The sequence below is a fragment of the Spermophilus citellus genome (assembly GCF_964194105.1).
Source record: "Spermophilus citellus genome assembly, chromosome: 6".
NCBI classification, from domain to species: Eukaryota; Metazoa; Chordata; class Mammalia; order Rodentia; family Sciuridae; genus Spermophilus; species Spermophilus citellus.
The window spans coordinates 36,062,155-36,089,707 of record NC_138187.1 but is presented as its reverse complement, the minus strand read 5'-3'; the positions used below and the strand labels follow the sequence as shown (position 1 = coordinate 36,089,707).

At 50.4% G+C, this 27,553-nt stretch overlaps 1 protein-coding gene across 2 annotated transcripts in view; it reads right to left on the bottom strand.

Moving 5' to 3' along the window:
- Window positions 1-414: 414 nt before the first annotated feature.
- The window catches only part of SDK1 (sidekick cell adhesion molecule 1), a 901,672-nt gene continuing 874,533 nt past the window's right edge, over window positions 415-27,553 (bottom strand). For both annotated transcript variants that reach the window (XM_081298615.1, XM_081298616.1), the window contains 5 exons: window positions 26,175-26,339; window positions 24,156-24,293; window positions 20,828-20,948; window positions 17,899-18,028; window positions 415-3,965 (listed from right to left, as the gene is read on the bottom strand). In XM_081298615.1, the coding sequence (XP_081154741.1) occupies window positions 3,714-3,965; window positions 17,899-18,028; window positions 20,828-20,948; window positions 24,156-24,293; window positions 26,175-26,339 (806 nt within the window). In that variant the 3' untranslated portion in view covers window positions 415-3,713. The remainder of the gene's footprint in view (window positions 3,966-17,898; window positions 18,029-20,827; window positions 20,949-24,155; window positions 24,294-26,174; window positions 26,340-27,553) is intronic.

Below are 27,553 nucleotides of genomic sequence, written 5' to 3'. Positions count from 1 at the left end.
CCCCCCACCACCTGTTGAAGTCTCTGGGACACAACCACAGGGTGTGTGAGTTAGGTGGCTTCTGGTCCATTCAGGGGCGGCTCAGGGAACAGGCTCTGGCTGCCACAGGTCAGGATGCTCCCGTGGAGCTCTGAGGCCTTCCTCTGACCTCATCCGGCTGGGGGAGTCTCACTGCCCGAGGCCCTTGCACACCTGCTTCTCAGCAGGGGTGGGTCCTGGAAGTGAGCATGTGTGCGCATGTGTGTGGTTCAGAACAGCACCTGGGTTGAACTTCAGTGGTCAAATTTACAACCTTAGACCTCAGGGATATTCCTAAGGAGCCCAGGGGCCATTTCATCAATACTTGAAGAAAATCACAAGCACTTAAGGAACAAAATAACGTTTTTATTAAAAATCGTACCCATAGCACCTCTCTCTGCCTTCCTACATGTTGTTGGGTTATTTCTCTTTCTTTTAATGAGGTCTGGTTTTCAGCACAACTTCTGGTAATGCTGTAGGGAAAATCTCAGGACTACCCCGGGCTCTTCTCAAGCCAGAAGGTGTGTCTGCAAGGAGGCAGCCGCGTAGACAAGCTCCGTTCACGAGTTTCCACACGTCCTCATCTCGGGTTGGGCCCTGTGCTGGCAGATCGAGGTCACCCAGGTGCTCTTCACAGTGCGCAGGAACACGTACAAATGAAAAACCATGCTAGCAACCGCTACGCAGGCACCACACCATGCTTTGGGCCAGTTGTGATCCAGACAAGCACAGCAGTCAAAGAAGTTAGCAGAATGAGCACCACCCTCGCGGGCTGCAGGGTGCCTGATGTGGCGGCCACTGCGATTCTGTCTCCCCCTGGGGCTAACAGTGGGAAAGACCCTGCTGCCCCACATCTTCTTTCACTGGGGCATCAAATGAAGTGCGCCTTAAGTGAATGGGGGAAAGACAAGGAAGGGAAGGTGGGCAGGAAGGGCTGTCCAGACCAGCTGGTTCAGAGTGTGCCCTACAGGAGGCCGAGGAGACTACAGCTCAGCCCTGGGTCCCTCTCCAGACTCCTATGCCCTGGCACCCGAGGTGGAGAGGGTATCCTGTGTGCAAACCATGCATCTCAACCAGAGCACAGCCCCTCCCGTGCCAAGTGCACCATCCACACAGGGAAGGGCACTGGAGACTTCTGTGGGGAGACAGAGCTACTGCCACCAAGGCACCTGTGAAATGCACCTTTCAGCACCACAGGACAGAGAACAACCGCTGTGCCCCTTGGTTACAATTTTTGCTTATTCTCAGAACTGAGATTTAGATCCAATGTCCATTTTCCTCTTGTGTGAATTTTTTCCCCTCCCTAAAGATGAGCGATTAGGAATGGATAGTTCTAATGCACAGGTTGCTCTGGGAGGTCAGACCCTGCTTTTTTTGGTGCAGGTGGCTCACATGAGACACAGTCCCTGGTGGTGACAGGCATGACTGTGGCAACTGACCACTGTCCATCAGCAGCCCCAGCGTCAGTGCAGCCTTAAACTTCACTGAAAGTAGAGGGGATACAGGAAAGATGAGCCTAAAACAAGTGTCATGTTGTCACAAAACCCAAGAACAAAGCCACATCTCAGACCAAATTGTCCTCAACCCTTTTCCTGTTAATTAAAGCAATGTCCTTATGGCTTAAGGAAGCAAAGTGCGCAGCGAGGGGCTGCTTCTCTGGAGCATTCTCTCCCAAGAAGTTCAAGTGGTTGAATGTGATCTCCATCCACTTCACCCTCTCTGGGACAAGAGGAAGGAGGTGGCTCTGTCCACCGAGGTGGCCCCTCCAGTGGACTAGGGGCGGTGATTCTCACGCAGAAGTGGCTTTGGGCAAAGCATCTAGGATTTTTGGTTTAGAATATTCCCCCTTCCGCGCAGGGAAGGAAGGAAGGGAGGGAGGAAGGGAGGGTGGAGGGAGGAAGGCAGGGAGAAAGCAGAGGAGAGAGGGAGAACTTTCCACACTCTCAATTTTAGAAAAACTGAAAAGGGTTTCTCACCCCACACAAAACTTTCCTTGGTCTCCTGGGCCACACCCAGCAACCTTCAAAGCAGAGGATCAAGACAACATCTACACTCTGTCCCACAAAGGGGCAGAGAGAAAACGGCCACATGGGGACCATGTTTTCTACACTTGGCCATGAGACTGACTTCCTGTGGTGCCGGCCAGGGACCCACCCAGCTGGTTAGCACTCTCAGCACACTGAGGTCCCTGGGAGGACAGTGCCCCACCTTGTCCTGCTGTTCATGGGGGGTGTGGAAGGAAGAGCCTCTAATCCTGTGTACGCTGCACTCTGCCCAGGAGTGAGGATGTGGGGCCCTCAGGAGCCCCGGGACACACATGCCAGTTGGAACCAGTAGCGCTCTGGTCACACCCAGACAGGTCCCCAGGCTGAGAGAGGCCACCTACAACCGAGCTAGCTGTTGGAAAAGTCAAAGTTTGGCTGGAGGCACAGCTGAGGTCTGGACTCTATATTTTCCAAAGTAGTTCAGACTATTTTCATTTAGCTTAAAAAAATTAGAACAAACGAGTGACAATTAAAGAAAAAAATTCTCAGAAAAACCTGTTAAGGCTTAAAGCTGGCCTTGGATGGGGAGGGCAGCAGCACCGGTGGTCAGAAGCAGGGGGCAGCCCGCGGTGGCAGGAGGACGAACGGAAGGACTGTTCCCACGTGCCTGGAGTGGCCTGGGGTACACGGGGTGACTCGGGGCCCGGTTTCTCAGAGCGGGTTTGCTTTATTTGGAGACACTGTCGCTTCTTGTCTTTCCCATGTACAAAGCAGAACATATTAATAAAAAGGCACCCGGAGACAGCAAAGACGCATTCATTTCATGTGACATATTTTAAAAAAAGATAAAAAGATTTAAAAAATACTCTGGTTAACAATGCACACTTCCTACACGACAAGCAATTCTGCAAACGCCACCTCACTCTTGGTCAGCAGGGTTGGCCGTGTGCTGTGTGTTCACGGGAAAGACCCAGTTGCACGGGCTTCAGGGGCTTCCAGAGCCTGGGGTGGGGGGAAGGGCTTCTTGTTCCTGCACTATCAGCTTGAAAGAAAGGAGGGGAGAAAGGAAAGCCCCAGAATAATTTACCACCGGAGTGATGGAGTGCCCAGCTGAGCCACAATGGGGCCAGGGGACACCACCTCCCAATCACCTGCCCATTGCTGAGACCTTAAAGCTGATTCCTCGCCTAGAATCTGCAGAATGAGAGCATTTCAGACACGGGTGGGGGGCGGGTCACCAAGCTGGAGCCCAGGTTTGCTCTCCACACCCCAGGAGTGAGCAAGGAAGCCGAAGGTGTCCTAACACGGAGAACGTGAGCTGGCTGGTTCTTGGGAGAGGAGGTAGAGAGAGACAGAGGCCTGAGCTCTGTTCCCCTGGCCCTCGGCTCTTCTGCCCCTGACCCACCTCCCCAGGTGACCTGGAGGATGGAGACGCCTGGGGCTGGCGGTGCCACACCAGGGCACCAGGGAGATATACCTTCTCTTAAAAAGAAAAGAAAACAAAGAAACCTGCTTCCTGCAGCGATGTTACAAAAAGCCATAAAAAAACCTTCCTAAGTGGAACCTAGTGTTCACTTGTAGGTAAAATCATCGCTTATCAGAATTTTTTTTTTAAACAAAAACTTCAGCTCAGTTATCAGAGTTGATTGTCTTAACAAAAATAGACTCCGGAAGGTCCGCGGTGGTTCTACCCTGATGGAGGCGCCCGTGTCACACGAAGGAGGAGAAGCCGGTGAGCGGGGCCCGGGCGCTGGGGCCTGCGGGCGTGTACACGCCTCCTGCGCTCTGCGTGGTGATGACCGTGTGGAGGTGCGGGCCCGCCTCGGCCCCCGCCACTGCCTCGTACCTGTGTGGTGCCGCTGGGGGCCTCCGCTTCCAGGAGTTGTAGTAGGTGGGGTCGCTCATGTAGTGGTTGACAAAGGAGTGCTTGGGCAGCGGGTCCTCGTAGTCTGAGTCGGAGGCCTGGGGGAGAGGGACAGTGTGAGAGGGGACAGGGGATGCAGCAGGGATGGACAGCCACGTAGGGTGGGGGTGATAGCTGCAGAGGGGCTTGGAGGAAGCAGGCAGAGACCAGGAGGAGGGATAGCAACACCACTGGAGTGTGTGGGGTGGTGTCCCTCCTTCCTGCCCTCTCCACTTCCTCCCACTGCCCTGGACAAGGTATCACCCTGGAAGAGGTCCACATGGCCACCCACAAGACCCCACTGGGATCTGCCTGTGACCTTAGGGTGCAGAACACAGAGGTGCAATAGGGCAGGAAAGTCCCAAGCCTTGGCCTTTGTGCGTCCAAGATGTAGGCTGCCATGGACCAAAGAGAAAGGACCAGGGAGAAGGGAGCCTTGAGCCCCGGAGAGGCTCAGAGGGAGGCCACTGGGGCCACTGGCAGGACTGTGGGGGTGCCAGAACTGCCGCTGTACCACAGCGTATTTGCCCAACATCTCCATGTACCCTCCCCCAGCGGTGAAGACCTGGCCACCCCCTAACCCTGCCCGGGACAGCTGCATCCCGAGAAGTCTGAGGCTCAGTCCTCTTGAGGGGTGACTGTTATCTTTATAAAACAAGGCAGCAGCTTCCGTAAGAACATTTACCCCATGTTTTCTGTGTTCACTGTCTTCAAGCAAGCTATTCTGTGGTCTTCTGGGTTGACATAAGTCATTGGAAGGATTGCTAAAAAGATGGAGGCCAAGGCAGGGTGGAGGATCCTGCCAGACACTGTCCCCTCCTGGGCCTCTCTCCAGAGGTCCTGAGAGCTTCCTGAGCCCTTCAGGGAGCCATGTGGAGGGGCCAGAGCCCACCAGGCCCATCTGGGCTCTAAGACCCTGGGGACCCCACAGGCCCCTCATGTCTCCAGTACAGGAGGCCACCCACACCTAGACATGCCCACATGGTTCTGGTTCTGTCCCCATGGTGGCCAGGCAGCCTTTCAAGCTCAAGAAGGGAGAAGGGTAGAGTTTCTTCTTCAAGGTCCTGACAGGATGTGGGGACCCTGGCTTTGGGACATGTGCTGTCTTGCCCTGTCCCTTAGGCTCCCAACATCTCCACTCTGTGCTCTAGATCTGACCTCTCAAGGGGCCAGTCACATCTGCCCATTGTCTCTCCCCAGTAGACTTGGAATGAGAGAGCAAACCCAGGCTGTCTCAGAATAGTCAGTGCAGCCCTAAGAGAGCAGAATCCTGGGTGGGACTCAGGGCCCTGGAGGTCTGGGATGCTTAAGTGGTCCGGGTCAGCAGCAGCAATGGCACTCACACCACACAGAAATCCCTCGGACACACAGGGTGGAGCCCGAGTGTCCCAGAATGTTCAGATACAGACTGAATTTTGGGCTTTAAGTAGGATATTCACATGAAGCAAGCTGCAGAATTCGGACACTGAATGCAAACAGCCCATCAAGTGGCAGCTGAGCACAGCTATACTTTGCTTCATCTGCTTCTTACTTGTTAAAGCTCCTGTAACGCAGCCTGACACTGCATCCCGGGATGCTGAGCGCATCAGCTTCTCTGTAATCTAATCCTGATGACAAACAGTGCAGCGGTTCCTTTTTTCGTGACCACTTATCACATACCAGATTAATCCACTTGCAGAATCAACAACTGCCTGCTGGCCTGTGCTGTGCGGTTAATCCCATTTCATGGATGAACAATGAGGCTCGGAGAGACCAGCCAAATAGGAGTCCACGCCTGAGTGCCTAAGCCAAGGGTTTTGTGCCTCCGTGGACAGGAACTTACTCCCAGCTCCTGACATCTCCTTCCCACCAGCTCAACCGACCCCAACTCCCTCATGCTACCCCACAACCCCAAACCCACAGTGCTCTGAAATCCAAAACTTTTTAAACTCATCTGGTGGAAGGCTGCCCTGCCTGAAGACAGCTGCTGCAGAGCTGAACTAATGTGGGCAGTTGATCCTGAACTCTTGCTGAGGAAATACGGGTGTGTGTGATGGCGCAGTGACTGTTCACTGTGCTGGGTGTCACTGAACACAGGGTTGGTCCTCATCCACTAATACGGAGTTACCAAGTATGTTTGGCCTTCCCGGTAGGAGATCAAGGACCTACACTGTGGCTGCTGTCTAGATGCACTTTCCATCTGTTTTCTAGAAGACTCCAGGTGGTTGAGAAGGTTCTGTGGACATTAAGACTGGAGAAGAGGGAACCGATCACCCTACAGAAGCATAAGGATTCTACATTGTCAGCCCTGAATTAAGTTGTCCCGTCTTCAGATGCCAACTTCAATTCTGAATTTCCTGAAGCTTAGGGGAGAGAGGGGTGTTGGAAAGGCCTTAATGACATCACTGTTCTCACGAGAAACTCACAGAAAATTTAGACATGGGCGATGGCAATTTTGTTCCATGTTTTGCACACTAGGGTTAAAGTCATGGTCATCTGAGGATGGACGTTACAGCTGGTTATTACCCCTGCAGGCCACATCTTCAGTGCCCCATGGCTTCCCTCTTCCACCCCCTACCACGAGGAGGCTGGAGGGAAGGGGAGCGGCAGTGACTGGATACAGGCTCCTCGTTTTGTCTGAAAGAATCAAGATTGACAAATTCAAGTGACCTCAGGTCACACTGGCCAGGCCACACTGAAGGTATCTCAAAGTCAGCAGGAATGAAGCCTTGCTAGGAACGGGTAGGGGTCATTTACTTGTCCAATAAAAGGTAGACAGACACCCTCTCTGTGGGCGTATCTTGGATCAAGTCTCCTAGTGGTGGAGGAACCATGGCGCTCAGTGGGAACATGAGCCATTAATTCTGCTTCAGTAAACCTGTCACTCATCCACCTGGGGCTTTCCTCTGCCCTCCTGGTGCCCTTGCCCACCCCACTTCCTGTGCTGTAGGGGAAGCAGGTGGGATCTGGAATGGGCCACTGCATCCTCCCAGGAGCCTGGGTTAACAAGAGTACATCATCGAGACCCACTTAGAGGATGAACGTACCCTGTTCCACACAGGTTCCTGTTTCCATGATTAATAAAATGCCTTTTATTGAAGACTTCTTATATGCATCATGTTGCACGGCACCAACCAAAGGTCTAAACATGCTATGGTGCCAGAAGAGGGGTCTGTGATAAATGTGGCTGCTAAGAAGGGGTCTTGGCAGGAGACATGTACTGGGGGTGGCTGTCCATCACACAGGATGTCCAGCATTGGTATCGCCTTGACCTGTTCTTGGAAGGAAGCCATCCTTCCCCATCCCCTGGGATGAATGGCTCTTGCCTCTCAGAGGACAGTAGCTGGAACATAGGCTGAGCCAGGCAGACTCGGGCCTCTGGGTTTCCATAAAGCATCTGGGAGGGAGGGGCTCTTGGTGTGAGGACAAAGCTGGAGGCTGGAGCCTGGAGCAGGCCTCGCCCATTGTCTTCCAGAAGATTCTGGTAAGTGCGAGGCTGGGAGATGCTGGCCAGTGGTGGCATTCCAAGGGTGTGAGGCTGGGGAGGTTGTGCCCATGGACTCACTCAGGCAAGGGATTCCAAAATCCATCTGAGAGAGCAAAACTGAGACAGTAGGACCAAAGGACAAGTGCACCCCTGGGCCTTGGCTCATACCTGACAGCCACAGATAGGTCCTGCCTTACTTCAAGTACCAAATGTGTGAGACAGTGCCAGCCCCTGGCTGTCACAACATGGCTCCTCAGGGCCATGTTCTTCAGCACCACCTGCTAGCAGATGATGAACCTGTCTCCTTTCTTCAGTTCTAGGGAGCCGACCTGACACTTTGATGTGGGAGCTGGGTCTCACTTCCAGTGGAGGCTCTAGTAAAGGATTTGTCTGCATGTTTGTATTTGTGGGACTTGGTTTCATTTCTGTTGTCATTGAGTCAAAGTTCCCAGTGTCTGGCATCAAAACCATCATGCGGAAAGGAACTCAGAGGAGAGACTAAGATGGGCTTCTTTGCTTCTTGCTCTTCATAGGGAAGAGTCAGGAGAAGGTCCCCAGGGTTAAGTGACAAGGAGATGTCAGCAGAGCTTTTGGCTCCAGCTCAGACTGTGCTGTTGGGTCCCCGATAAAGGACAGCATTAAAACGCCATCCCTCCTCCTGTCACTGGCTCTGTTTATTGTTTATATGACATTATTATTTTTTAATGGGGATGTATTTTAGTGAGTGAAAATTATTGACAAAGAGGAAATGCTGCAGGGCCTTTTTCTTTTTTTTCAAAGTTTCCTGTGTGATGTGAAGTTGCAGTGTGTGTTGGTTTCCCAGGAAACCACAGGAGAACGAAATGTGATTGGATGCAGTGTCCAACTGACTGTGAGAGTCCCCAAGGGTGCACAGAGGCCTGGCAGCACCTCCGAGACCTTCTCAGCCTTTGGGGTTCTACTCTGGCAAGCACTTAGGGAGTTCACCAGGTACAAGAGGCTGGTCTAAGTTGGCCGGAGCTGGAGGGGTTTTGAAAACGGTTTCTTTGGATTTCAAAATCAGTTTTCACATGTGATTCCAACAGCCATTCTGATAACATTCACAAGCAGTCGTGTGAGGAAAGGTGACAAATCCTTTCATTTCTAACCAGAGCAACAGAAAGAGCCCCAGAGCATGTCATGTGACCAGGCTGGTCCTGTGCACCTGCGAGCTTGCTCATAGAATTTCCACTTTGACAATATTTTTGAAAATGGTTTTAAAATGCCCTGGGGAGAAAAGCATGGCACCGTTATTTTCTTAGTGAAATATTAGCTTCTCAGAATTCTTCCAGCAGAGACCAGAGAGGTTTCTAACTCCTCATCCCCTGAGCTCTGGAGAAGAGGGGGAGTAGGGATACGGGCCCTGTCTGAGGATTTAACCTGAGTCCACACTCCACGAAGCCACTGACTTGAGCCTGAGGCAAAGAGTGTCATGACTCTTTATCCCTAGAGTTTGGTTCATTGTGTTTGAATCTATACGCTGCCTCCAGCAGGAAGGATAACCACCTGAAATCTAAACCCCAGTCTCTTGGTGGAGAGTACTGCATGCAAATGAGGGCCGCAGCTTTGGGGCTGGTTATATTGCTGATCAGCCCTCAGCCTACTTCCTGTGACTCCTCCTGTCTCTCTGTGGGCCTCATCTAAAGCTCCGTTTCTGTTTGGAGTTAAAGGACCTGACCAGAAGTCAACGCTACATTAGGAAAATAAACAGCAGCACTCAGCACATGTTTCTTTCTAGGCCCCTCCGAGTGTGGGAATGATCAATCATGACGGCAAAAGATACTTCCAGAACCGTGACATGAGGAGCTTGAGGACCCTCTCCTCAGGGGAATGATAACTGGCGAAACTTATTTGATAAACAACCACCTGAGCAGATAGCAAATGGGAAAAGATTCATACAAGAAAATCTGCTAAATATCTCTAAGGACAGTGATAGTCAGTGGTGTTTGAGCCACAGATGCTCCCCGCCCTTTATCCCGCTCCTGGCTTAGTGTGACAGAAACTACGTAGGGCAGATGTGGCTAGGAAGATAGAACTGCTGGTCTAGGAACTCGGTCTAACCTGGATGGAGTGTGGGCGAGCTGCCAGCAACTCTTGTTCAACTTCCTCTCTCCCCAAGCCAGCCACCCATTCAAGAGGCCCTATTCCAGGCAGGTGTGGCCAGGAGACTGGGCTCTGTCCCCTTGCCAGCCTTCCCTCTTAGGCTGCAGGGTCTGCACCAGCTGTGCCAGACTGAGAGCACTGGGCCCAGCTGCCCCCACCTAACTTGTTTGTAGGAAGAAACTCCACATGGGAAGGAGCAAGCCTAGAACAGGGGGTGACCATCTCAACCAGTGCCACTTGTGTGGCAGGTGTGTCATGGGAGAAGAGGGTCACTGTCCCCACCCCCGCTCTGGTACAGTGACATGGGGTCATCGGTGTGTGGGGGAGATAACACATAGGAATAGAGAATGGAGCCTGCCCAAGGGCATGGGTGAAGAAGACAGAGGAGACTGGGGTGGGCCGTAAGAGCTGGTGACTCCACCATGGTGACAAGTGAAGCTGTAAACCAGCCAGCAGCTCAACAGGGAGAGAGACACTGGGGCTAAGGGGTCTCTAGACAGAGCCAGCTTCAGATATTGACATCCTCTGGCCACTGCAAAGGGCTGGACATTAACTGGATCCGTGTATGGAATGATTATGCTTCAAGATGCTGTCACAATAACATAACTAGTGGGGAGTAGAGGGGAGTCATTGGGTGTGATGCCAGTGGAGATGGACCCTGCAGAACATTCATGGGAGGTGAGAAAAGGGAACAAGGAGAGCCCAAATAAAACCATGTCATCCTTGGTGGCCAGGGAGACTGCACAGCCACCCCCGCTGAGGAGTGACACCAGAGCATGCACACTGAGAGGATGCACCTCACTGAGCTGGTCCAGCCAGGAGACTAACAAGAGATAAGCCAATGACAGTCCTCAAGGGATGGACATCAGCATTTAGAGTTGCCACAAGATGCCATCCCAAATCACCTGCTACAGACCCCAGGAAGATGCAAGGCACACTTAGGGGGAGCCCCAGCCCTGGAGGGGCCCAAGGTTGGACTAACCAGGCAGAGACTCCCAGAGTGTCTGTGACAATGAGGGTCAAAGAACTAGGAAGCTACGTCCAAGGAATCAAGGGAAGACGTGAGGACCATATCACAGCAGGTAGAAAGTATCCATGAAGAGATAGAAATTATAAAAAAGGGTCCAACTGGAAACCTGCAGAGTTAACATAATACAATAACTAAAATAAAAAAATGCACTATTGGGGCTCAACAGTAGATTTGAGCTAGCAGAAGAAACACTTGAAGATAGATAAATGGAGACTATGCAATCTGAAAAAAAAAATAGAAACAAACAGAGCACTAAATGCGAGAGCGCTAAGTACACCAGCACTGTGTAAAGAGAGCACAGAAGGACAGGAGACAGAGGCAAGGAAACAAAACACTGAAAGTACAATGATTTCAAGTTTCCCAAGTTTCATCTAAAGGCATCTGCCTATCCAATGAGCTCAGTAAGCTCCAAGAAAGATGGACGCAAAGAGATCTACCCCAGGCACCACGTAGTCAAAATTTTGAAGAACAAGAAACTCTTGAAATTAGCAAAAGAACAAGGACTCCTCATATACAAGGGAACATAAATAATATTACAATTGACTTCCAGTCAGAAAATAAGGTGGACAGCAGGATAGGGTAATATGCTCACAATTCTGAAAGAAAACTGCCAGTCAGGAATCCTACATCCAGCAAACCTATTTTCAAAAATGAAGGTGAAATAAAGACTTTCCAGATATATGGAAACTGAGAAAAATTCATTGCTAGCAGACTGCCTTGCAAGAAGTACTATAGGAGGGTTGTTCATTGGAAAGCAACTGACACCGGACAGTAAATCAAACATAGACATACAAAATTTTTAAAAAAAGGTAATTGCATAGAAAATTATAAAAGACAGAATAATTACATATTTCTTCTCTTTTCTGATTTAGAAAGCAGTGGTGCATAAAACAGTATGTGTATGATTGTACCACTGGGCCTATAAACCTATAGAAATGTAACACACAGAACAACAGCAACACAAAGGAGGCAGCAGAGTAGGAAACTGACCCCTACGGACAGGCTGAATCCATAGGAGGAACCAAAGAGCACCAGAAATGGTGGGAATGACAAACTCTCCAAATACACACTTGCTCTCCTTCTCTCAGCTTCTCTAAAAGACATGTAACTATGTAAAGTGTTGATTATGAAACACATTCTTGATTTTCTAACTTACTTGGACACACGATGTATAATAATATCATAAAAAGGGGAGGGGGAACATAGTTCTCTACATGTATTTATCCTGATATCAGGATAAATCTGAAGTGGAAAATGATTCTGGAGCAAATCACTATGAAAATAACTAAAAAGTAGTAAAAGCAAGAGTGAGTGAATTAAAGTGGCACATTAGAAAATATCCACATAACAAAAAAGAAAGTAGGATCAAAAACATAGAGAAATTAGGACATTAAAATGTCAGACATAAGTTCTACTTAAGTTATCATTACGTTAAATGTGGATGGATTAAAAAGTCCAATTAAAAGGCAGAGATGGGCATAATAATTAATAACATGATTCAAATATATACTTTCTATAAAAGACACATTTTGAATTCAAAGACACAAATAGGTTGAAAATAAAAGAATAAAAATTATATACTATATATATAGTAACCAAAAGATAATTGAAATAGCTATGCTAATAGACAAAATAGACCTTAAGACAAAATACTACTGGAGTCAAAGAGGAGACTTCTATGTGAATATAAGGGTCAATCCATGGAGAAGATAAAAGCAATTATAAACATTTGTTCCTAATCAGAGCATCAAAATACATGAAATTAAAATTGATAGAACTGGGGATATAAAAGTGCAATTCAACAACTATGGTTGGAGACTTCACTACGTTAAGAGATGGCAAATAAGATCAAATAAACAGAAGATAATACTGTAAATCAATTAAAACAAACATACAGAACTCTCTATCCAATATAGTAGAATAACATACTCTTCTAAGTGAATGCAAAACACTCTCCAGCATAGACTACATGCTAGACTGTAAAAGAAGATTCAACAAATTTAAAAGAATTAAAAATACGATTAGAAATAATCAATAGAAGCTGGGCGTGGTGACACACACCTGTAATTCTAGCAGCTTGGGAGGCTGAGGCAGGAGGATCATGAGCTCAAAGCCAGTCTCCCGTAAAATCGAGACGCTAAGCAACTCAGTGAGACTCTGTCTCTAAATAGAATACAAAATAAGGCTGGGGATGTGGCTTAATAATCAAGTGCCCCTGAGTTCAATTCCCAGTAACCCACCCCCCTCCCCCCAAAAAATAAAGAGTCAATAGTAGAAAATTTAAAATATAAGAAAATTAAAAATATTGGGCTGGGGATGTGGCTCAAGTGGTAGCATGCTCGCCTGGCATGCGCAGGGTGCTGGGTTCAATCCTCAGCACCACATAAAAATAAAATAAAGATGTTGTGTCCACCAAAAACTAAAAAAATAAATATTAAAAATTCTCTCCCTCTCTCTCTCTCTCTTTAAAAAAAATATGCGGGCTGGGGATGTGGCTCAAGCGGTAGCGCGCTCGCCTGGCATGTGTGTGGCCTGGGTTCCATCCTCAGCACCACATACCAACAAAGATGTTGTGTCCGCCGAGAACTAAAAAATAAATATTAAAAAAAAATTATCTCTCTCTCTCTTTCCTCTCTCACTCTCTCTTTAAAAAAAAAATAAAATAAAATAAATATGCTCCTAAATAACCAACATGTCAAAAAAGAAATTAGAAGGAAAATTAGAACATACTTTGAGATACAGTGTAGGCACAGTGAACCAATCCTATAATCCAGGGATAGAGTTTTGGCACATTTGTGAGCCTAGGAGCTGAGTCCTCTAAGCAGCACCCCCAGGGCTGCCTGCAGTTGACTGTGCTCTGTCCTCTCTCTGTCATATCTCTCAGTCATAAGCACAGCTGAGTCCTTTTGAGTCCTATCGAATCACTGGACTTGGGAGTAGTCTTGGGGATCCTTGTCACAAACCTTCATAAAACTAGTTTTAAAATGTGGTGTATCCATTCAATGGAAACATTATGCTGAAATAAATAAACTGGTCACAAAAGACAATCTGATTTATTTAGATGAAATGTCCATCAGACAGTGATGGTACCAGGACGGGACCTTTAGGCCTTTACCAATACTCATGGGTATTGGTATTAGGAAATCTTCCCAAGACTCATTAGATCCCTCTCCTTCTACTGATTTCTATGGTCATGGTCCCTTGTGGGCAGAGGGTTCTCCCCCAACAAAGGCTCTTAAGCCTAGAATTATGGCTCACAAGAAATACTCGTGCCTGACCAAGGCTTGGGAATCAAACTGCTCATATTGAGCATATTGTGAAGTGGGTAAAACTAAGTAAGTATTGGGTATTTTTGAGACCAGTTGTTGAGTGGGTGTTCAGAGAATCACAAAGATTATCTGCATGAAGGCTTCTGTCTGACTAAATTTGAGAAGCCAATGTATTACCTTCCCCAAATTCCTCTTAGAGTAACCAACACTCAAGCCCAAGAGGAGTGACAGTAATTTACTGGACAGAAGCTGCTCATAGTACCTCTTTAACTGGAAAACACCATAAACACCCTACAGTGGCTTAGTTCCTACCTGCTCCTGCTTATGAAACACTCCTGAACATTGGTCATTTAACCCTACCTGAACACTCCTCCATAGTCGTGTTTTAAAAGTCTTCCTTCATATCAAGTCAGAGAATATGTCCATTAATTTACTCATGGGTATTGATATTAGTAAATCTAGACATTCTTCCTTGTGGTTGCCCTTTTAAGTATCTAACAATAGCTATCATGTGTTTCCCAAGTATTTTTTTTCCTCTAGATTAAATATCTTCAGTTATTAAAAAAAAAAAAAAAAAAAAGAGAATTGTCCATCAGAGGCAAATCTAAGGAGGCAGAAAATTGGTGAGTGGTGCCAAGGTCTGGGGCAGGCAGGTGGGGAAAGGTAGGATCTTGGTGGTTGGGGTATGGGAGAGGCTGGTAATGGAACAGAATGTCTTTGGGGGTTATAACAATGTTAGAGTTTGTGGGAATGGCTGCTCCACTCTGTGAATACACCGAGACCACTGAACTGTGCTCTTCAAGTGGTGAGCTGCATGAATGGTGAGCCATGCGGCCTGTGGATCATGTCTCAATCCAGTCATTTAAAACATGGTTCAAAGTGAACTTCGCCATCTGAACTGGCACTTCAAGAATGGATTTAAGTCCCAGTCCCTATGTTGGGATTTCCTGAATACTAAGTGCCTGCAAATCTCCCAAGTTCATAAGGTTTAAGGTGGGGTCAACAAGATTATTTAGCAAAGGACTCTACAAAAATGCAGGGCATGTTTTAGCTACCCAGTGGTTCAGGCCCAGTATTCTTAGCTGGGACTTGGGGACCTTAGGTCAAGTGACCTATGAAAGGCTTCAGGGAGGTCCTAGGTAACATTCTATATATAAATGGGGATAATGGCTACCCCTTTCATTGTCTTCTGGAAGAAGCCCATGCCCAAAAGATATTTGGAACCCGGAGGTGTATCTGTGGAACATACGGAAACCCTCTCAGGTCTTGCCAAGGGAGTAGGCAGTTCCCTCATGGGCCCTGGCCTCCCCTGCCACATGACTGTGCCTCAGCAGCTCAGTTCTGAATGGCAGATGTGGTGGGAAAGACGGAACTTAGAGCCCACTGCTGGGCCCAGGTCATTAGTGTGTGCCTTGGGAACATCCCAAGACCTCTCATGCCCTCGCTCCTCCTCCGGCTTACAAGGAGATGACAACCTCTGTGCAGAATTCCATTTAGAGTGGATTCCATGTCCCTCCCCCATGCCTTCCCTCTTCCTTCCCCTCCCTCTTCCTGCACACTCACCTCCCTGCTCACATGTGTATGCTCATGTTTCTGTTTAGGTATGTATGCTACCTAAACTCATTCAAGACTCTAATTGCTGCTTTGGTTGTCTATGCTGGGAAATGTAAGATACTGAGGCTGTGTGCTCCTCTGGGGGTATTTGTCTAGCATGCATGGGTGCAGTGAGTATTTAAGTATGTGTGTAGGCATATGTGCATGCACATATGTGTGCATGTGTGTGCATTTAGGTATGCGCATGTATATGCACACATGTGATTTTAGGTGTGTGTGAAGGTATGTAATGTATTTAGGTATGCATGCATGTATATGTGCACATATGTATTTAGGTATGGTTATATATTTAGGCATGCATGTGAGCACTGTGTGTGTGCATGTGGTGTGTATGTATTTGCATGTGTGGCGTATGCATGATGTGCAGCCTAGTTCAGGGCCTGGGTGCATTTAGAAATCCTCCATAAAAATCAGCTGAATTTGAATCTCAAAACAGCCCACCCATTTGAGAGAAGTAGACCCAAGGCTTCCATGAGCCCATTCGGAGAATACCTTGATGCACAAACAGTTCAGAATCCATGAATCCAGTTCTGGCTGCTTTAGGACACACCTCCACTGCCCGCACTGGGCTGGGTGGTGATGGAAGGGCAGGGTTAGACTGAGCTCTGGAGACTAAGGATCTGTGAGCACCCAGTTCCACTTCCTACCTTTGGATGACCTTAGTATCTAAACAGGGAGGACACCCCCCGTCATGGGGCTGGTGTGAGCACCAGCTGTAGGAGGTCAAACGCAGCCCATGCTCAGTCCCTCAGGGCAATGCACACCCAGAGCGGGTGAACCATATGCAGTTCCACAGCGACAGCCAACATACGTTAGCTAGCGCAGTAGCTACTGACGTCACACACAGTGCCATACTAGAGAGAGTGTCCGGCCAGGAGTTAAGAACAGACTGAGGCAGTGACGGCAGGTGTGCCTTTCTAGTGGTGCCAGGAAGTCCTGCTAAAAGGTTGTGCTGCTGCTTCCCCACATGCTGCTTTTGGGACAAGCAGCTGTGTGTCCTCAGCAGGAGAGGTGGAGTGGGTCAGTTTCAGTAGGATTTTACATGACAGACTCTCAAATTTAGACAAATGCACCTTTTGGGACATCTGTACCACTGCTTGCTGTTTGCCAAGCCCAAGGCAATGATGCAGATGCACACCAGCATCCTTTGTAAACAGAACATGCAAAGTCAAGGCGAGCCAGGCCTCCCCGGCACCCACCTGCTGCCCTCTCAATGGGGTTCATATACAAACCATTTAAAAGAAGCCATTTTATTGAGCCTTGGGGCTCAATAAGGCCTGAATTCAGGTCAAAATGAAGGTGAGACTTATTTTAGATTAAATATTGATTTAGAGTAGGCATGCTGAGAGGTGGGGCAGGCTGTATGTGCAGCAAATGGCTCCCTGATTTTCACCCCTCTCCAGGCTTGGCATACCTGAAACAAAGCATGTAGGACTCATTCAAGACTCTAATTGATGCTTTGGTTGTCTGGGCTGGTTAATTTAAGAGATTGAGGCAGTGCACTCCTCTGGGGGTACATGGAGCCCCTCTCAGAACCCCCCATAGCAGCCCCCCCTGGTTGAAGTCCCCTTGTGCCCCAGGGAGCCCTCACACAGGAGACAGGCTCTTCTCGAGAAGTGCTGGGTACCCAGACAGAAGCGGAGGAGGCCAGAGATGGGCCAAGGGCCCAGGGCGGGGCTGAAGCTCAGCTAGTTCCAAGTGCTCAGTGAGGACGGGAACACGTCTCCAGTCTGGGCTGACCCATCCTGTCACCTGGTCCAGAACTACTGTTCTGCACAAGGAGGCAGGAAGAGGGAACTTCTCCGGCAGGATGGGGAGATTTGCTAATACCAGGGAAGAACAGGAAGCAACTGTCTGGCCAGGAACAAGGGCTCCACTTTCTGTCAGTGCTGCAGCTCAGCCCCCTGCACCGTGTCTAGAGACCACCAAGATGTGTGGAAACCTGGGAAATATAGGCTCATGCTGAAAGCAAATGGAAGGCAGCAGGCCTCCAGCTCTGAAGCCCACTTTGGGCAGTTACTGACCCTTGCTGGGCCTCATTCTTTGCCAGGGTTGGTCCAATGCCAAGAAGCTCCAGGCCTAGTTAGGACGGAGCTTGTGAGAGTGTCCAGACACCAAGCACAGGGCCTGTTGGGTGGTGTTCTGGCTCAGCTGACATTGCTTTGCTCCACAGGGCAGCCCCCGAGGAACGGGAGGAGGGGATACCTGCCTTGCTGATCTCTTACCCCAGGATCTGAGAAGGGAACCCGCTCCCCCAAGAATCTGTCCAGGCATCTGCTCTGCTCAGGCCGTATGGGAGGTGCCCATGGGCCACAGCGTGGGCATCTGAACTTGGGCTCTGGCACTTTCTTCATCTGTAAAGTGAGGCTTTGTCCTGTGTTCTGCCTGCCTCAGGGGTGGGTGTGAGACAGAAGGAGAGGGACTTCACCGAGGATGCAGAAGCTTAGTACAAAAGGAGGGAGTGGTGGTCTCTGCCCTGAAGCAGCACTGACCTCGGACTCTGATGCATCTGCTGACTTCCCCTTGAGGCTCCCGCCCTCTGTCAGCACGGCACCATTGTACTTGTCACAGATGTCCTCATCTGAGTAGTGCAGGCCACCAGGGCTTGGTCGCGGTGGGGACCTAGGATGAAAGTGGACATGGCAAGTTACCCCTGGGCAAAGACACTCCCCCAAGGCCTCCCAAGATGCTGCTGGCCTTGACCATGGAATGGGAGGCAGGCCACAGCCTGTGCACCACTATGGCCACCTGGTGATTCTGCAGCCTCTCTTCCTGTGCCTGTCAGCCCAGGGACTGTGTTGGGCCTGGGGCATAGGGTGAGCTGTTCTGTCCCAGAAGATGCTCAAGTGGGTGACACTGTGGCTGGGAGCAAAGACAGAGCAGGTGCTTGGTGCTGTGGCGAGCAGGGGACGGAAGCCATGGGGAATGGTCTGACCTGCCAAGCTGGAGGTGCCCGGAAAGTGAGCCCCAGCTGGCATCCTGGGCTGGGTCAGGGTGGAGGGAAGGTTGCTATGGCATTTGTCCTCTGTGGTGGGCAGAGTTCTAAGGTGGTCCCCATCTCTGCCCCCTGGGTCATCCGTCTCCTCAAGTATGGGCAGGGCCTGTGATGTGCTTCTAACCAGTGTAATACGTGGAAGGAGAGGGCTGTTGTGCTGGGATCAGGTTATGGAATATGGAAAAGGTGAGGGCTGTCTCTCCCACCCCTCAGGACCACATGAGGTTAAATGATACTGGAAATAGAGAGTCTTCCTGGCCTCGCACCAGCCAATGGCAGGAAGAAGCCAGGGCCCTTGGTCACAGGGCCCGTTGGAATGTGTGCTACTGAGAGTCTGAGTGAGTGGGGAAAAGACATTGCCTAGCCCAGGCTACAGATGAGAACACCGTCCTGACTACACCAAGATTGTGGCCCCTGGGAACCCAGCAGAGGGCCAGGAGAGCCAGGCCCAAAGTCCTCCCCCACAGAAACTGCGAGGCAGTAAATGAGTGTTGGTTTAAGCAGTTACATTTGTCACCAGCAATAGAAAACAAACACAGCCTCAGCCCTCACTTCCTGGTGACTATCATCTTGTGACTGAGTAAAAGCCCAGACTTCTCTACAGATGGAGAAGTCACCACTTGGGGAGAAAACTCAGAGCACAAATCGATCCGTCTTTAAATGCAGCAGGGCTGAGCACAGCCTACTGCCCCAGGCCTGTTCAGGGACTTGCTAGCTTGTGGCCAGCCAGACAGGCAGGGTGTACTGTGACCTTGGAGATGTGGCCTTAGAGCTTAGAGATAGCCACATACACATGCTGGAGAGAGATGCTCTGTGATGCTCTGTGGCCCACCCATCACTGTCCCAAATCCATGGCCCGTGGGCCCACCCAGGTCTGCTCATGAGAGGCCCTCACAGTCCCGAGCTTCTGGGACACTTCCTGGCTGGGAGGTTAGTGGTGCCCCTCTGCCCAAGGCTTCCTCACAAACCGGGGGAGCTCCGACCTGGCTATCCAGTTATCCCAACAGCCTCCCTGGAGTTACCTGCAGGCTCTAGTTCCTCTAATACGAGACTGACTTCTCTCTGTTACAGGAACCCTCGGGGAAATATATCTCTGTGGGTTGAGACCCTCCCACTTCACCACAAAATGATTTTTTCGGGGGAAGCCTCTGGACTTAACAAACCAGACTGCTGTCTGTCCTGGGGCCATGTGCTTCAAAGCTACGAGCCTCTCTTAGGAGCCTGAAGACAGATTGCAGCAAAGGAGCAGAGCATGTAATATTTTAAAATTCTGTGTGACGAGTCCCTCTTGGTCTTGAAATTATGTGATTGCTTTTCCATAATTCTGTGACGATTCTGTGAGCTTGCCTCTCAGTAGACAAGTGGAGTGAAAGATGTGACCAGACGTCACCGCTCACTCCCCTTCCTGCCCTAAGAGAGCAACATGGTGGCTGGCAGCCTGCTCTGCTTGGACTGGCCTCCAGGGTGCTGGCCAAGAGCCAATGGCAGGTGGGAGACCCACTGTCTGCCTGCCTCCTCCAAAAGCTGAGGGCCTCTGTTATCTCTGACCTCAGCACCCTTCTAGCGATTTGAGTGTCCCAAACAGGCAGAGGACAGGAACCACTGAGGCTACCTGTAGGCAATGCTTGCTACAAGAGCTTTGCAGAAGGGAAAAACAGCTGTGTGAAGGGAAATAGAGACCTTTACTCTGCCTGATGGTATGTAATGTTTTTGCAATAAAAGCAAATCCCCGTGGAGCCAGGCCCAGAAAGAAGAGGCCCCTCATGCTGCCGGGCATGGGTAAGACCCCTGCCAGTCTGCTCCAGGAGGGCATCCCCAGGTATCTTGTTTTTTCTACCAGACTCTCAAGACCAGAAGACCAGGCTCTGCAAGTCAAGCAGGTCAAGGTTATCCTGCTCATCTCTGGGGAACTTACTTCCTGCTGAAACTGGGAAAAGGATAGAGGGAAGAGGTCATGGTGGGAGGTCACTCTTGCTGTTTTCCCACACACATCTGAAATGGCCATTTGCATTGCAGGAAAATGTGGAATCCATCAAATGACAAAAGCAACCACTTCCCCTCTAGGACATGCATGAGCCTGCTGCAGCCCGTGTGACTCCCCTGAACTAGGAACTCCCGACCCAAGTTTGCCACTAAATGATGGTGAAGGCTAACCTGGTAACTTTCAGGTGTCCTAGGTCTTGGGCCTCCACACCTGAGGTCCCACCCCTTTTTCATTTCCCTGAAAATGCACTGGAAACTTCTCTCACCCTCTGCAACCCTACCCCTGCCAGAGCCAGTGTGCCTTGGGGTCTTGGAATCATGCCTGTTGGGGGGTTATGCTCAGCTTTCTGGATCAGCACAGGGGGACTCAGTGGGAATCTGTGGGCATGCCCTGGACCAGCACCCAGCCCTGGCTGACCCAGGCCTACCTGTTGCCTCCTTACCTGGTCCCATTTTTCTTGGAGAAGGTGCTCTTGACATTGAGGTGGCGACTGTTGAGCTCCAGGGCAGCAAATCCTCCATTATCCAGGGTCACAGATTCCTCCATGTTGGAGATGCTCTTACCTAAAGCCCCACAAGGAAAGTGAGCACAGCTTTACTAGCCTGCCGACCATGGCCACCATACTAAGCCACACAGTCAAGGTCAGGAGTGCCTGCGGTCCTGCTAGATGTAGAAGCCAGAGCCACACTGCTTTAGCTCTGGAGGCAGGTACTGCTGAGCTGGGGAGCATCACTATGTATCAAATGCTGTGCTGCAGCAAAATGACAATATTAGCATTTCAGTGTTTATTTTGCCTGATGCCAAAATACCAGTTTACTGGCCAATATTTTATGAAAATGTGCTTGGAATGCATAAACTTATTAAAGTCAGGGAAGTTAAATACTTAATAAATTTCAAAATAAAAAATGCACAGTCATATAAAAAAACAGGAAGTTAAAGGGAAATGTATATGGGTATGGTAGCCAAAGAAAGGGCACAGGATTTTTTTAATTAAGTAAGAAAAATGCTCCCAGATGGATAGCAGTGCTGGCGGTGTGTCACTGAATCAGCTAACCAACGGTATACTTTTTAAAAAGTAAATTTACTAATACACACCAGAACATATTAGCAGATGAAATGAATGCGGGTGAAGGAAACCAAACCACATGGCCTCCCTTCTCATTGGCCATGGGAGCCCCGGTCCTCATGCCTGTCATGAACTTGGCCTGTTCTGTGCCTGTCCCCTTCATCACTGCCCCAGCCCCGAGGCCCTGATCCTACACAGGCTCACCCCTTCGCGCTCTCCTGAATGCTCGGGCTGGAAGTCCCTTCCCCAGCCTCCTCTGGCCTGCTCACCCCTTCCTCCAGATGGGGGCAAATGTTTCCGTGGTTTGAATATAATTTGTCCCCTGAGCCTCTTGATGAAATTTAATCCCCATTATGGGATATTAAGAGGTGGGGCCAGGTGGGACCTCTAAGAAGGAATTAAGTCTGTCCTTATGAGTGGATTAATCCATTCATCTGATGGATGGATTAATGAGTTATCTGAGAGTGAGTGTGCTCTGAAAGTCAGGTTCCCCGGGTCTCTTGTGTGCTCCCTGTCTCACACTATGTGACGCCCTGTACCACCTTGGGACTCTGCCAAGAAGGCAGTTGTCACCAGATGTGTCTCTGGACCTTGGACCAGAACCCTGAGCCAAAGTGAACCTCTCTTCTTTATAACTCGCCCAGTCTGTGGTATAGTGTAATAAACAACAGAAAACGGACTGAGACAGATGTCGTGAAACCAGCTGGCTCCCTCCCCAGTCCCCAGAGCACCCTCCTCCCCCCACACCTGCATCCCTACAGACCCCATCCCATGCTAGCCTGCCCGGGGGACTTTGCTTGTTCCTTAGATCGCCTTCTGCCTTCCCTCACTGCACTGAGGCACAGACTTCATCTGTTCTGTCCCCCCACCACCCTGCTGGCCCTAGGGTGGAGCCCGTGTGCAAACCAGGGCATGGCAGCTACGTGCTAACCCTGGCAGGCTCCTCTCCACCGGGCCCCTGGCATCCTCTACCTGTCGTGCTGCTCTGTGAGCCACAGAGAAACGGACAAGTGCAGAGCAGCACATGGAGACAAACTTGCCCGTGAGTGGAGATTTGGGTTGGGGTGGGGGGCAGGAGAGGACCAGAATCAGAAAGGAACACAGCCGAGGGTGGCATCTTGGGGAGTGCCCACAGGCAGGAGCGTGAGTGACACCCGGCGGGCTTGGCTTAGGTTCTGCATGTCTCCTGGGCAGGGAGGGTAGACAGGCCTGGAGACAAGCTTGTCTTTTTTCCTCGGCTTCAATTATGATGTTAAATTAATACTCCAGGGTGAGGCTGGGTATCAGAAGCTGCAGGTCAGATCTGTCTTTTTAAGTCTGCTTTCCAGATGGAGAAGGAGGGTGAAAAGCAGGGAGATTTTCTATGCACCACACATAGGATTCTGTAATAGCATTAACTCAGTAAAATGACATGCCATTCATACATTGTAAATCCCATAGGAATAAAATCTGATTTACAGACACTTGTTAGAAGTGAATTTATACAGAAAAAAATAAATCCTTTCTTTGAGGGATGAATTGCTTAACTTTACCAAAGCAAATGGTAAGATGTTCTAGGTGCCCAGTTCTATTAACCCCTTCAGAGTCAGGATGGACACTGCAGATGGCTGGATAAGGATGTTCTGGGCCCTGCTCCTCAGCCCAGGGGCCTGCGGGTTGGGCTATTTTTAAGAGCACCTCATCAGGGACTTCTAGAAGGACCGCTGATGGGAAACCTCCAGTGACAGAGCTGGGCTTAGAAAGAGGCCCAGTCCAGCTGGAGTCTGAGTGTCAGAGGCCCGCAGCTCCTCGGGCTCAGCCACAGTGTGGAGGACGCTGGCTGGGACAGGAACAGGCACCAAGCTCAGCCATTTTCTGGTGATGCAAAGAAGCGGCCTCACTAGTAATTATGAGAACTTTTTAAAACTGAGGAGAGTATACACACAAAGTGCCCCAGTCTTCAGCGTTTGGTGTGCGGTCTTCTCATTGTGTGAACACCCTCTGTGAGGAGTGTCCTCTGCACTCTCCTGTCTGCACCTCTGCACAGAGAAGCCCTGGAGGACGTGCACTCTTCCCAATGCTCCCACCCCCACAGGAATGGGGCCACCCAGAGTGTCCTCTGGGCCTGGCCTACTGTGTCGGTTTGTTGGCTTCTCTGATAAAGTGCATGCCCTGCACCAGCAGGGAGCACATGCTGGGGGCGTCACAGTGAAATTGCCCTTGGAGGGCTCAAAGGAGGACCAAGGGACATAAGACAAGGCCCAAGCTCAAGTCCAGGAGAAGGCTATTCCAGGGGAACGTTTCCGTAACAGCCACAAGACACCCCAAAGAGCCGAGATGTCCAGTTCATTGTTCTCTTCATAGTGGACTCTACAACACCCATCTGATGAACATCCTCTCTAAACATTTAAAAACACAGAGCATTTGAGCAACGTTCCAGAGGAGGGAACTGTGACCCTGGGAACCAAGTGAGAGCCAAATGCCCCCATCACCACGTCCAAGGCACATGGCTGATCTGCAGGAGGCCAGGTCCGGAGCTATTGCCTGCCTCAACTTGCTGCCTCCAGAAAGCAGACCCACAGCATCTGCCTCGTCCACAACAGCCCCAATGCTGTGGAAAGGTGGACAGTGGCACGGCAGGTCCGGAGGAGGAGACCCGAGGTCACCCCCTGGCTCAAGGGCACTGGGGACGTTGGGGGTGGGGAAGATGGAGGGGACATCGCACCTGCGCCACAGTTCTTGTACTTCTTGCTCTGTCCGTGCAGCACCAGGGCAAACACTACCAGTAGGACGATGATCAGGCTGGAGAGAGCCATCACCAGCAGGAACCACCACTCCTCATAGAACGGGGCTTCCACTTTAGCTGTGGGGAAGACACAAACATGCAGTGACAGTGATGGAAACCTCGGATGCAGCGGTCCTGCCAGAACCAGGCGAGAAGGACATTGTAGATGATGTGAATCACAGACAAGACATGACCACTGTCTGGTGTGGGCTACTGACCCCTTCCCTGTGGGACCCGCTCAGGCAGCAGGCACCTCTCCCTCAACAGCAGGCTTTGGGACCTAAGCTGCTGCAATTTTCTGCCTTTTCTGTGAGGGAGTCAGGCTCAGAGCTCCTCCCACCTGAGACACCTCTGTCCTTGCCTTGCCCATCAAAACTACCATCATGCCTCTCCTCTTAATGGCACCTGCTTAAAAATGTTGGCTTAGCTGGGTGCAGTGTACACACCTGCAATCCCAGCAGCTCAGGAGGCTGAGGCAGGAGGATTGCAAGTTCAAGGCTGGCATCAGCAATTTAGTGAGGCCCTAACCAACTTATTGAGACCCTGCCTTAAAATAAAAAATACAAAGAACTGGGAATGTAGCTCAGAAGTAAAGTACCTCTGGGTTCAATCCCTAGCACAAAAAAAAAAAAGTTGGGTTAAGGTGAGGCCCTGCTTCCCTTCATGGGTGAGGCTTCTTTCCCACCAGCCCACCTCCCTACCCCACATGTTCCTCACCGTCTCTCCCCAGCACGGAGGCAACTGTGTCCCAGATCCACTCTTTATATTGCCACCAGAGAGATCTGCCCAAGATGGAAATGAGTTGTCCCCCCAAATTCTCAGGGGCTCCCCATTAGCTCCAGATTTGAGCCTGCTCCTGCCCAGCTCAGGATTCACCCACACCTGCACTCACCTTTCCTCACAGGGTCTCACTAGGCGTGTCTGTCTGTCTGTCTACAGCTTGGCCGCCTTTGCTGGACTACGTCCCTAAGGGCTGGCCCTGTGTTTTATTTATTTATTGCCTTCAGGAAAACTGAGCTGGACTACCAGCTCCAGTTTTAGATTTGTTTTTGAGAAATGAATAGAAAAGGTTTTGTGTAAAATCTGCTTTGGAAAAGGAAACCCCTCTTTCCTTGGTGTCACTGTTTGCTAAGATCAGGAAAATGGGAACTGGCTTCTTGGGGGGCTGGCTGGCCCCAGGGCCCCACTTGGTGCCCTCCAGCAGCCCCTCCAGGGGAGTAGGTCCAGGCCTCCAGAGCCCTCAAGTAGGGAGCCTCTCACAGGCAGAGCCCAGGGTCTGCCTCAGCTGCCCACATCCACAGACCACACGTCTACCTCCCATGAACTACCTCTCGGGAGAATGAAGGCTGTGCACACTGGGAATAAAGGGGACTTGAGTCTGGATAACATGACACCACGGGGTTTCTTAGGAAATTATAGTATTTTGAATCCAAAAGCTATAAGCAGGTTTTCAGGCTGTGCATTCAATGCTCCTCATAAGAAGTCCAACAACTCCCCAGAGGGCCACCCAGAGCGGCCAGGGTGTGCCTGACTCCAGCACAGGCAGGAAAGAGGGGTCCAGGGGGTTCTCACAGCAGGCAGGATCCCTGTGGGCATGGCGGGGGTCCTGATGTGATGAGGCCCCATGTTGACAGAGGCTGGCTTCTCTGAAGGATATCACTAGCCGACTGTGGGCCAGGGGGCAGCCGTGGCCAGCATTTGGACACAGTGGAATCTCAGAGAAATGCTCCCTCATGCCCTCATGGAGGAGGCTGAGGCCCACGTCCCAGGGAAGGCAGAGCCAGCCATCAGCTGTGGGAAGGGACCCGCATCAGTTTTTCATGGACGGACCAAATAGACCTTTGCCACACGGTTGTGGGGTGCCACCAGGAGCTCAGGCCTGCCCTCTTCCTGTCATCAATGGACATGGGGTTCCAATTCCTCCTCCTTTCCCTCTGGCTCCCTGGAAGGGGTCCCCACCTGATACTGCCGTGGAGGGACTGCTGGGCTCCCCATAGCCAGCCTTGTTCACAGCCACCACCCGGAACTCATAGGTCACTCCTTGCCGGAGCTTGTCCAGGCTGACGGTGTAGGACGTGGCACTCCGGGGAATGTCCTTCACAAACATGTCCCACAGGCCTTCATCTGCAAGAGGGACAGTAAAACAGCAGAGGTGAGGCTGCTTCTCTCCCAGATATGAACCCGGGTACCCGGATGCCACACTGGCCTGGCCGAACAGCCCAAGCCGCCTGCTCTGGATGCCCATGCGGTGTCAGGGGCTAGAGAGTCACATGGGGAGGTGGGAGGGACACCTGCTGCGTTTCCATTCCAGGACCCCCCGACTCCCCCTCTGGATTCCCCAGATCCCCTCCTCAGGGTCTCTGCTTCTTCTAGCTTGCTGCGCGGTCACTCTCATGATGCTCTCCAGCTGGTCCTGTGCAGCTGGGGTGTCCACCTGCATCCAGCCAAGGGGTCACCGTGGGAACTGTAAGCCCCGCCTCTCTCCCAGTGGCTGCTGGCTCTGTGGCAGTCCCCAGCCCAGAACTGTAGCTGCAGAGGTGGCTTGAACTGTCCCTGTTCTGCTGCCTCCTCCTTTACAGCCACGGGCTAAGAAGGTGGCTAGGCAGAGATGCTAGAATTGTGGGGTCCGCATACAGGGTGACCACCTGCCAGCCCTCATCCTGGATGGTGGCCCCTGGCTTCTGACCTGAAGGACCCCTCCAAAGCATGCAGAGCCCCACTGAGACCAAGCATCCTTTGGTGTCCCTTCAGCAGCAAACCCGCCTGGCACTCACACAGGTCTCTCTGTTCCATGCTCAGGTGCTGCCTGATGTAAGTATAAGTTTTTGGAAAATACGTTGAATTTCAGCACCTTTTCCCACAGCAGCACTATTCACAGTAGCCCAAAAGGTGCCCAGGGATGATGAACTGACAAGCAGAATGTGGCACACAAAGAACTATTACTTAGCCTTGAAAAGGAAGATCGTTCTGATACATGTTACAACAGGATGGGCCCAGAGGACATGGGGCTGAGTGTATAAGCTAGACGCAGAAGATGAAAGCTGATTCCACTCTGTGAGGTCCTGCAGCAGTCAAGCCGGAAAGAGAAAGTAGCACAGGGGCTGTCGAGGGCTGGAGGAGGGGGCGGGGAGTCAGTGTTTAATGGGGACAGAGTTTCAGCTCGGGAAGATGAAGCGTCTTGGGCAGATGGACAGTAGTGATGGCTGAACAACATGAATGTATTTAAGGACATGGAACTGTACACTCAAAAATGGCTAAATGTTATGTATATTTTGCCACAGTTAAAAAAAAAAAAGAGGACGGAAGAAGTAAATGGGTCTGGTCTAAGACATACACCA